Genomic DNA, 12,353 nt, shown 5'->3' with positions numbered 1-12,353 from the left:
TGGTGCCTAAATTTTGTTTGATAATGCTCCTTTGGAGTGTCTTGTGATGTTTAATGATATTAAAAGGACCAATTCAAGTTGCTGTTGCTGATATCCGCTGATATAACAAAGAGTTTTGGCCAGTTTCAATCCCATGAGCAAGAGGCTTCTGCAGAAGATTGTCCTTAATTCTGCAATCTCACTTAGAGAGCTGAGACCTGCAGTGTTTTTCCAGCATTTCCTGTTCTTGTTTCAGATTTCCAGCATCCGCAGTATTTTGCTTTTATTTTAATACACTGCTATTGCTCTGTACCCCCTTCTGATTAAAACCAGGTATTGCCCTCATACGCAGTGCCCTGTTATCCTGGGTGTTACCCTGTTCCCTGGGTATTACCCTGACCCAGAGAGGGGGGGGTGGAGTCTGTCCTGGGGTATTATCCTCCACCAGGGGTATTGCCCCCACAATAGTTCCATCTCCAGGGGGTATTGCCCTCTCCTTCTCCAGGGGTATTGCTCTCATCCTCTCTGGGAGTATTACCCAACCCTTAGGGAGATATTGCCTTCTCCCAGGTGGCATTACTCTCTCTGGGGGTATTACCCTCCCCTTGGGGGTACTGCCTCCCCCCGGGAGGGGTTATTACAGTCTCCGAGATGTCACCCTCTTTGGGGTATTATCCTCCCCTGTGGGGTATTTACCTTGTGTTCGGTTTCTATGACAATGAGTGACCTTTAACCCCTGAACGTTAGCCAGTGACGTCAGACGCAGGGCTGGCTGACCCCGCCCAGGTGCTGACGCGGGGACCTGGTCGCGGGACATAGTCCGGGGACGATGTCGCTGAGGGATCGAGAACCACTGCTCAGGGAGGAGGAGGCGGAGAGCGAAGGTGAGGGGAAGGGAAGCAAGGACCCCGGGTTCCCCCCCGCGCCCGGTACCCGCCACCGGACACCCGCTATCCCCCTCCCTACTGCTTCCATTGCCCCCCACCGTCACCCCATTGCCCCACCCACTCTCACCCCATTGCCCCCCCAACTCTCACCCCATTGCCCCCCCACTCTCACCCCATTGCCCCCCCCACTGTCACCCCATTACCCCCCACCCACTGTCACCCCATTGCCCCCCCACCCACTGTCACCCAATTGCTCCCCCCACATTCACCCCCACTGTCACCCCATTGCCCCCTACCAACTGTCACCCCATTGCCCCCTACCAACTGTCACCCCATTGCCCCCTACCAACTGTCACCCCATTGCCCCCTACCAGCTGTCACCCCATTGCCCCCTACCAACTGTCACCCCATTGCCCCCCCACCCACTCTCACCCCGTTGTCCCCCCCCACTCTCACCCCGTTGTCCCCCCCCACTCTCACCCCGTTGTCCCCCCCCACTCTCACCCCGTTGTCCCCCCCCCCACTCTCACCCCGTTGTCCCCCCCCACTCTCACCCCGTTGACCGCCCCCACTCTCACCCCATTGTTGTCCCCCACTCTCACCCCGTTGTCCCCCCCCACTCTCACCCCGTTGACCCCCCCCACTCTCACCCCATTGTTGTCCCCCACTCTCACCCCGTTGTCCCCCCCCACTCTCACCCCGTTGTCCCCCCCCACTCTCACCCCGTTGCCATCATCTGTCCTGCAGACACCCAGCCCTCTCTCAAGAACTCTAAAGTACTTGTCTATCTATATCTGCTTTCCCAAACATTTTTGGTTGAAGGAACCCTTTTCAAATGATTATACTCACAGACCCCTTAGATTATATGACTGATATATGAAAGTGTTTCATGTAGAGTGTTTAAAAAATGCTTTTAAGAAAATAGGTATTGACTCATTTTGATGTGATGGGGCTGCCTGTTTCTCACTGCAGGGTCTTATCTATCTTGGTGTGATGTTTGACATATCTGCTATATAAATATTTTTAAAGTAACTCTCTGGAACTCACCTGGCACCCACCACCAGCCTTGGTAATAGTAGGCCTGCCTGTCAATCTATGTCGTTCTTGCTGCTCTTAGTGCTCCTCTCCAAGGCGAGACAGTCAGCCCACGTTGTCCTCACATAGAATCATAGAATGATTACAGCACAAAAAGAGGCCATTTGGGCTGTCATGTTCCTCCTAGTTCTTTGCAAAAGTAACTTGTCTAGTCCCACTCCCCACCCTTCACCCATAGCCCTACAATTTGTTTCTCTTCTGGTGCTTATCCAATTCTGTTTTGAAAGCCGCAATTGAAACTGTCTGCACCACCACCTCGGGCAGTGCATTCCAGATCCTAACCATTCACCATGTAAAAAAGTTTTTCCTCATGTCGTCTTTGGTTCTTTTGCCACTCACCTTAACTCAATGTCTTCCGGTTCCTGACCCACCAAAGGGAATAATTTCTCTTTATCTAGTCTGTCCAGGTAACTCATGATTTTCAACACCTCTATCAAATCTCCTCTTCTATAAGGAGAAGAATCCATCTAGTCACATGACTGAAGTCTATCATCCCTGGCACTGATCTCTAAAACCTTCACATCCTTCCCAAAGCGCGGCACCCACAGTTTGTAAAGGTTCATCACAACTTCCTATGCCTTGACTTATGAAGCCCAGGATCCCGTATGATTTTTAAACTCCTTTTTCTCAACCTGCCTTACTACTTTCATTGACTTGTGCACAAATGCCTGCAGGTCTCTCTGTTCTTGCAACAAACCCCCCTTTAGAATTGTACCCTTTAGTTTATAACACCTTTCCTAGTTCTTCCTACCAAAATGTACCACTTCACACTTCTCTGCATTAAATTTCATCTACGATGTGAATGCCCATTTCACCAGCCTGTCTATGTGCTCTTGAAGTCTATCATCCTGTTCACAGTACTTCCAAGATTTGTGTCATTGCAAATTTGGCAGTTCTGTGCTTCATTAGGTCATTAATGTAGATCAAGGAAAGCCTAGTTTGGGAACCCCACTGTATAACTCCCTTCAGTCCAAAAAGCAACCGTCCACCACTACTCTTTGTTTCCTTTCACTCAGCCAACATCGTTTCCATAAGAACACAGGAAATAGGAGCAGGAGTAGACCATGAGGCTAGTCGAACCTGCTCTGTCATTCAATATTGAATATCATTCATGGCTGATCTCGGGCTTCAACTCCACTTCCTGGCCACTCCCCATATCCCTTAATTTCCTGAGAGACCAAAAATCTGTCTATCCCAGCCTTAAATGTATTCAACGATGGAGCATCCACCATCTGGGGTGGAGAATTCCAAAGATTCACAACTCTTTGAGTGAAGTAATTTCTCCTCATCTCAGTCCTAAATGATTGTCCCCTTATCCTGAGACTGTGCCCCCATGTTTTAAATTCCCTGACCAGTCTCTCAGCATCTACCCGATCAAACCCCTTCAGAATTTTGTAGGCTTCAATGAGATTGCTTCACACAATTCTAAACTCCAGAGAACGTAGGCCCAATTTCCTCAACCTCCCATCGTAGGACAACCCCCTCATCCCAGGTACCAATTTAGTGATCCTTCGTTTACCGCTAACAATACAAGTATATCCTTTCTTAAATTCTTAATTTCCATACTGCTTTCTCTTTTATTCCATGGGCTTCATCTTTGCTGGCAAGCCTGCCTCGTGGCACTTTGTCACATGCCTGCTGTAAGTCCATATACACATCATCTGCATTACCATCATCAACCATCTCTGTTATCATTGGAGTACAGGAATGAAAAAACCTTGCTAGAATTTTACAGTGCTTTGGTGAGATCCTAAGTGGAATACCATGTGTGGTTTTGGCCTCCATATTTAAGAAAGGATATACTTGCATTGAAGGCAGTGCGGTGAAGGTTCACTAGATTGGCCCCTCGTGTGAAAGGATTATCCTAAGATGAGAGACTGAGTAAATTGGGTCTGTGTTCTCTGGAGTTTAGAAGAATGAGAAGTGATCCCATTGAAAGATATCAGATTCTGAAGGGGTTTGACAGGGTAGACACAGAGGTTGTTTCCCCTGGCTAGGGATTTTAGAATACAGGGACAGGACTGAGATGAAGAATTTCTTCACTCACAAGGTTGTGAATCTTTGGAATTCTCTACCCCAGAGGGTTGTGGATGCTCCATTGTTGGATAAATTTATATCTGAGCTAGATGGAGTTTTGATCTCTGTGGAAATCAAGGGATTTGGGGAGGGGATAAGAAAGTGGATTTGAAGCCAAAGATCAGCCATGATTGTATTGAATAGCAGAGCAGGTTTGATGGGTTGCACAGTCTACTCCTATGTCTTTTACATCGACCCAGGAAGACAGATGATGCCTTGGTTTAACGTTTCATCTAAAAGACGGCACCACTGACAGTGCAGCACTCCCACAGTACTGCACTGGAGGGTCAGCCTAGATTTTGTACTTGGGTTTCTGGGGTGAGGCTTGAACCCATAACGTTCTGGCTCAGGCAACAGTGTTACCCAGTCAGCTACAGCTGACACTGAAAATATAAAGTGAAAATTCCAGCAAGGTTAAAAGAAGCAGCTCAGTAGGTGGTCAGTGTGATCACGTGTGGAGATGCCTCTTGATGAAACTTGCTTAAAACAGAAGTGTTGTATGTTGTCAGAAAATGTCACATGAGCATCATTTAAACTGCTTTAGTCAGGCTTCTGAAATATGCTAAGTTGTGGTTTCAAATCATTTCACGTGAGTCAAGTTTCAATATGATTCCTGTTTGCTCTGATGATTCTCCAATGTGTTATGGATCAATAACAAATTCTGCTCCCCTATGTAGCCCTGATTCTTCAGTGAGGGTCTATCGTGATGCTGGCCAGCTTACCTGTATGTAATTCAGCTCTCCTTTCCCCACCCTAACAATGTATCTTAAAAAGAAAGCATTAAAATTGCTGCTTGGGTCTATGTTCCCTTGAAAAGATTTTTATTGATATTAGCAGTCACAGATATCACAGCCTCCAGGATGTCCCTCAGCACATCAGTCGGTGTATTTGTCAAGTGTGATCACAGCTGTAATGTAGGACAAGGAGGCAGCTGATTTGTGTACATTTGGCTTCCACAGTGATATCAATGACCCATCATTAAACAGCTTACAGATCAGTGCTGAGCTCATGGACTGGAACAAACCTGAGGAGCTAAATGGCCGTCTCCTGTTCCGATTTTTCAGTAATATGTTTTGGCGATGGTTGAGGGATTAATAAGGGCCAAAGCTAGGGAGAACTGCCCTGCTTCTTTTTGAATAGGCCACATTTAGAACTGGACTAAACACTTGAAGAGTAAAAGATTGCAGGAATATTGGGAAAGAATGGGCAAGTAAGATTAATTGGGTTGCTCATGGCCCGAGTGATATCCTTCTAAAGCGTTAGAACATAAGAAATAGGAGCAGGAGTAGGCCATTCGGCCCTTCAAACCTGCTCTGCCTTCAATGGCTGATCTAACTCAACTCCACCTTCCTGCACTATTGTCATATCCCTTAATTCTTTGAAAATAAAAAAAAGCTCAGTCTCCATCTTGCGTATACTCAACGACTGAGTATCCACAGCTTTCGGGGATAGAGAATTCCAAAGGTCTACAACTTTGCGTGAAGAAATTTCTCATCTCAGTCCTAAATGGCTGACCCCTTATTCTGAGATTGTGACTGAGTTCTAGACTCTCCAGGCAGCGGAAACATTCTTCCAGCATCTACCCAATTGAGTCCTTGAAGAATTTTGTATGTTTCAACGAGACCAGCCATAATCCTTCTAAATTCCAGGGAATATAGGCCTGGTTTGATGAAGAGAGTAAGTGAGCATGCCAAGAACAGCACCAAGTGTACCTAAAAATGAGGTATCGACCTGGTGAAGCTACAACACAGGACTGCCTGCATGCCAAACAGTGGAAGCAGCATGCGATGGACAGAGCTAAGCGATCCCACAACCAACAGATCAGATCAAGGCTCTTCAGTCCTGCCACATCCAGCCACGGGTGATGATGGACAATTAAAGAACAAAATGGAGGAGGAGGCTCTACAAATATCCCCCTCATCAATGATGGGGGACCAGCCCATTAGTGCAAAAGACCAGGTTGAAGCATTTGCAACAATCTTCAGCCAGAAGCACCAAGAAGATGATCCATCTCAGCCTACTCCTGAGATTCTCAGCCTCAGAGATGCCATATGATATCCACATGATATTAAGAAATGGCTGAAGGTACTGGAATTGCAAAGGCTGTGGGACCTGACAACATTCCAGCAGTGGTACTGAAGACCGTGCTCCAGAACTAGCCACACCCCTAGCCAAGCTATTCCAATACAACTGAAACACTGACATCTACCTTGCAAAGTGGAAAATTGACCAAGCTGAACTCTGAAGTGAGAGTGACTGCCTTTGACATCAAGGCAGCATTTGGCCAAGTGTCACATCAAGGAGCCTTAGCAAAACTGAAGTCAATGGGAGTCAGCGAGAGGAAAACACTCCACTGGACGGAATCATACCTATCACAAAGGAAATTGGCTGTGGTTATTGCAGGTCAATTACCTCAGTCCCAGGATATTGTTGCAGGAGTTTCCTCCAGGTAGTGTCCTAGGCCCACTTTCAGCTGCTTCATCAACAACCTTTTTTCCATCATAAGGTAAGAAGTGGGGATGTTTGCTGATGATTGCACAATGTTCACCATTCATGACTCCTTGGATACTGAAGCAGTCCATGTTCAAATGCAGCAAGACCTGGAACAATATGCAGGCTTGGGCTGACAAGTGGCAAGTAACATTCGTACCACACAAGTGCCAGGCGATGACCATCTTCGACAAGAGAATATCTAACCATTGTCCCTTGACATTCAATGGCATTACCATCACTGAATCTCCCATTATCAACATCCTGGGGTGTTACCATTGCCAGAAACTGAACTGGACCAGCCATAAAAATACTGTGGTTCCAAGATCAGGTCAGAGACTAGGAATCCTGCGGTGAGTAACTCACCACCTGACTGCCCAAAGCCTGCCTATTATCTACAAGATACAAATCAGGAGTATGATGGAATACTCTCCACTTGCATGGATGAGTGCAGCTCCAACAACACTCGAGAACCTTCACACCAACACACAGTAGCAGCAGTGTGTACCATCTACAAGATGCACTGCAGGAATTCACCAAGGCTCCTAAACAGCACCTTCCAAACCCACAAGCGCTATCATCTAGAAGGACAAGGGCAGCAGATAGATGGGAACACCACCACTTGGAAGTTCCCCTCCAAGTCACTCACCATCCTGACTTGGAACTATATTGAGACGTTCCTTTACTGTCGCTGGGTCAAAATCCTGGAACTCCCTTCTTAACAGCACTTCAGGTGTACCTACATGGTCTGCTGCAGCTCAAGAAAGCAGCTCGCATCACCACCTTCTCCAGGGCAATTAGAGATGGGCGACAAATGCTGGCCTAACCAGCACTGTGAAAGAATAAATAAAAGTACAAATCTACTCAATCTCTGCTCCTAGGACAATCCCCTCATCCCAATCTGGTGAACCTTTATACACTTTTTCTAAGGTGTATATCCTTCCTTGGGTAAAGAGACCAAAACCATACACAATAATCCACGTGTTGTCTCGTCAAGGTCCCCATAATTGTAGTAAGACACCTTCATTCTATTCCTTTTTAATAAAGGTTAATGCACCACATACTCTTCTATTTGCTTGCTGTACCTGCAGGATAACCTTCTGTGATTTGTGTACAAGGAAACCCAGGAGCTCCCGAATACCTACATTTCCCAGCCTCCCACAATTTAAACATATTCTGCTTTTCGAGTTTTCCCCCCCAAGATGAATAACTTCCTCTTATGCGTACTATTCTTGAGTCATTGAGCGGTTAAAGCTGTTGCCAGGAATAATAGGAAGGCAGCATTTTGTGTTTCACATGACTTCTGTGTGATTGCAAGCTCGCCTGACCAGACAGACAGACAGAGGAGTGTGGAGATGGTGGTGTAGTGGTAGTGTCACTGGGCTGGTAATCCAGAGGCTCAGGCTAATGCTGTGGGGACACGGGTTCAGATCCCACCAGAGCAGCTTTTGGAATTTGAATACATAGGAAAATAGGAGCAGGAGTAGGCCATTCGGCCCATCGAGCCTGTTCCACCATTCAATACTATCATGGCAGATCATCCTCTCCAATGCCTTTTTTCCACACTATCCCCATATCCCTTTATGTCATTGATGTTTAGAAATATAATGCATTTCTGATTATTTTATATTAGTGGAAGGTTATTTCTTACATATAAAAATAACAGATAATTATAAATTTTTAAATCGATAAAAATACACCATTTTAATTTTCTTAGACAAGTACAAAGTCGTTTTATTTGTTAACCCATTTGACTGTGTGTCTATCTGCATAAATCAGAAATTACTGATTCTGTAAGATCATCGAGATGTGCTAAAATGAAAAGCATTTTACAAATTCATTTGATTTATTTACTGTGTCGATGTATAGGGCAGAAAAGGTCTGTTTCTTCCGTGTCTCAGTTTGTCTTGCAGAGATATGTAACTTGCCCGTGCTTCCCCACCACGTCTTGCAAACATTCTTTCTGATACCCTAGAGTCGATCTCCATTTCTGTATCTTTTTTTCCAAACTTGCTCATCTCACAAAGTCCTTCCTTTATGGCTATCCCTCTATTCACTCCTAATGATTATCCAGATGTTATCTATATCATACTCATTTACTATTGGTCTATTATATTTCATCTATCAATTTTGATGTCAACCATCTGCCAACTTTATATCCACCTAACCATTTACCTGTGGCATATCTATCTGTTTATCTTTCTCCCTTTCCGTTATCTTCATCTATGTCTGTTATTTCCCCATCATTTTAGTGATCTTCCTCTCTCTCTTGCTCTCTCTCTTTCTCTCTCACACACATTATAAAAGTTCATAAACAGATTTAAAATATATTTTCAGGGATTTTGGATCCTGTTAAAATTATACCTTCTATCCAGTGCGGATTGTAGTGAATGACTTATGGAATTGGGTTTTGTGGTATTGATTGAAATCCTCCTGCTGCTATTATCTAAATAAATTAACAATTGATTTTGGTGAATATTTCAATATCTTCTTCAGTTCCTCTCGGTATCAGTACATAAGTACCTGTGTTAACACAGGAACTGAGAATCTGAAGCATGTTGGCTACAACCTTCACGATATAAACTCGGCCGTGGTTGGATAAGAATGCAGCTTTGCAATTCTCTGGTAACTTGTGTAGAAAACAGCTGGATATACTGAAGAGTAAAATGGTGGAGATGGATTTCCTTTGACTCTCCATCTCTAAGTCCTTGTGATTATCTGCATTACTACTTGCCCTGAATCCGCAGCGAACTCTATTTGCAACTATAATACATCTGACAGCGAGAGCATTTGAACAGCAAAATCAGAAGGAACGAGACCCCAGTGGTGAAGTGTATGGGGGCATTCTGCAAACAGACCAGTACACTCACTGTTCTTATAATCACACCTGCCACTTTCTTGGTGCAATATTTTACTTTCATCTTCTTGAAACTAATGGCGATATAGCGATCAAACATGAAAGTAACTGAGCCTGGAAGAAAACATCATGGTTGCAAAAATATGGTAGTAAATTAAACTACAAATAGGGGTAATACAATTAATAAAATTTGAAATTGAAAGCTAGTCTTAGTAATGGTGACTATGAAACTATCGTCGATTGGTGTGCAAACCCATCTAGTTCACTAATGTACTTTAGGGAAGGAAATCAGCCGTCCTTACCTAGTCTGGTCTACATGTGATTCCAGATCCATCCACAGCAATGTTGTTGACCCTTGCCCCTCTCAGTCCTTTACGTTGCTACTATTCCAGTCTATATTGGATGATTAAAGTTCACCATTATAAGTAGTCAATTCTTGCACCTGTCTGTAATTTCCTTGCAAATTTGTTCCTCTACATCTTTCCTACTGGTTGCTGGTTTATAGACTACACCGAGCAATGTAATTGCACCTTTTTTGTTCCTTAGCTCTAATCAAATAGATTCTGCCCTTGACCCCACTGGAGCATCCTCTCTCTCCAGCACAGCAATGTTATCCTTAGTCAGTACTGCATTCCCGAGTTCTGCTGAAGGGTCATGAGGACTCAAAACGTTAACTCTTTTCTTCTCCGCCGATGCTGCCAGACCTGCTGAGTTTTTCCAGGTAATTCTGTTTTTGTACTGCATTCCCTCCCCTTTCCTTCCTTTCCCTTCTTTCCTGAACCCCTTGTACCTAGGGATATTTAATATACCTTGCCCTTCTTTGGGCCAGGTCTCTGTTATAGCCACAACATAATTTTCCCATGACAATCAGCAACTGTAACTCACCAATCTTATTTACCACACTCCGTGCATTCACATACATGCACAATAAGCCTAAATGATACTTTATTACTTTCTCCCTTACCCTGAGCCCACTGAATAACTTAGTATTTCCTCTGTCTAATATGGAACTATTTCCTTCTCTAGCACTGCCCAGTATTCTAACTTTATGCATCTTATTTCTCTCTTGCACTTCTACATGCTGTTGCCCATGCAAATTTAGTTTAAACCCTCCCAACCACACTAGTGAACTTCCCTGCAAGGATACAGGTCCCAGAATCGGTGTTTTCTGCCCCACAACTGGTCCCAAGAACCTGCGCCTTGCCTCCTGAATCATGCGTCAAGCTACACATTGACCCTTTCTACTCTCGCTAGCATATTGCACCGGGAGAAATCCAGAGATTGCTACCTTTGAAGCCCTACTTTTAAACTGCCTCCCTCGCTCCTGAAAATCTGACTGTAAGACCTCAGTGCCAGCTTTCTCTATGTTGTGGTACCAAAGTGTACCACAATTTCTGGCTCACTCTCTTCCCCCTGCAGAATATTCTGCACCCTCTTTGTGACCTCCTTTACCCTGGCTCCAGGGAGGAAACATGCCACGCGGGACTCACAATCCCTCTAGCGATGCAGTGTTGAGAACTGAATATTGGAAGAATTTATATGTGGTTAGGTTTTTGCATGTGCTGATGCACTCACTCCTTACTGGCTGTACTGCAGTCAGTGGCTTTACCAAATGTAATCATGTTCATCTTGATTCAAATGACATCAGTGGACACCTGTTATTTAGTAGGACACACTTTAGCTACCGCTAACTTGACTCATGTGGATGCTCTGAGCCAATTCAGCTCCTTGAGCCTTTCTGTGATGCCATAGAGAATCATGGAAACTTGCAGTATGGAAAGAAGCATTTGGCCCATCATGCCTTGTGCTGGCTCTTTGAAAGAACAGTTGTGCTCAGTCCCACATTCATGCTTTTTGTCTGTAGCCCTGTAATTGAACTACCTGCCCAACTCCCTTTTAAAATTATTTATGGAGTCCACCAACTTTTCAGATAGAGCATTCCAGATCCCGATAACCTGCTCCTCCAACCTCCCCTCCAGATCTTTCTCTAGTATTTTGAATCTATGACGCTAGTTATTGACCCATTCACCAGATGGAATGGTTTCTCTGTCTACTCCATCAAAACCTCTCATTTTGAAAATCTCTGATAGGTCACTTACTAACCTTCTTTGTTCCAAGGAGAGCAGTCCTAACTTTCCCAGCTTCTTCTCAACTGAAGTCACTCAGCCCTGGTAACATCTTGGTAAATCTCTGTACTTTTTCTAAGGCCTTTACATCTTTCCTGAAATGTGATGCTTAGAATTCTCATAAATTCCAGCTGAGGCCTAACCAGTGATTTATAAAGTTCTAGCATGCTCTTTGCTTTCATATTCTATTCCTCGATTTATAAATTCAAGTAAACCATTTTTAAAAATCATTTTGTCAACTTGCTGTGCCATTTTTAAGGATTTGTCTATACCGTGTGCCCCTGGTGCCTCCCAAAGACCTATCCTTGTGCACCCTCCCCACCTCCCATTTCTCTACATGCTGCCCCTTGATGACATCATTCGAAAGTACAGCGTTCATTTTCACATGTACGCAGACGACAGCCAGCTCTACCTCAGCACCACACCACCTCTCTCACCGATTCAACTGTTGCTAAATTATCACACTACTTATTTGACATCCAGCACTGGATGAGCGGAAATTTTCCCCCAATTAATATTGGGAAGACTGAAGCCTTTTTTTTTTAAGGACCTGCTCCAAATTCTATTCTCTAACTACTGACTTCATCCCTCTCCCCAGAAGCAGCTTGAGGGTTAAGCTAGCCTGTTTGCAACCTTGGAGTCACATTTGACCCCCATTTCCACCTCCATAACATTGCCCAATTTCACCCCTGTCTCAGCTCATCTGCTGCTGCAACTCTCATCCATACCCTCATTACCTCTAGATCAACTATTCCAATGAACTCCTGGCTGGTCTCCCACGTTATATTTTCCGTAAACGTATGATTATCAAAACTCTGCTGCCTGTGTCTTAACTCTCACTGA

General features: G+C 44.6%; 1 protein-coding gene across 3 annotated transcripts in view; it reads left to right on the top strand.

Annotated features, from left to right (window-relative positions):
• Positions 1–746: 746 nt before the first annotated feature.
• The window catches only part of sv2 (synaptic vesicle glycoprotein 2), a 79,968-nt gene continuing 68,361 nt past the window's right edge, over positions 747–12,353 (top strand). For all 3 annotated transcript variants that reach the window (XM_041178268.1, XM_041178269.1, XM_041178267.1), the window contains exon 1: positions 747–863. In XM_041178268.1, the coding sequence (XP_041034202.1) occupies positions 809–863 (55 nt within the window). In that variant the 5' untranslated portion in view covers positions 747–808. The remainder of the gene's footprint in view (positions 864–12,353) is intronic.

Source organism: Carcharodon carcharias, chromosome 32 (assembly GCF_017639515.1).
Source record: "Carcharodon carcharias isolate sCarCar2 chromosome 32, sCarCar2.pri, whole genome shotgun sequence".
Taxonomy (NCBI): Eukaryota; Metazoa; Chordata; class Chondrichthyes; order Lamniformes; family Lamnidae; genus Carcharodon; species Carcharodon carcharias.
This window is presented reverse-complemented; position numbering and strand designations above follow the sequence as displayed.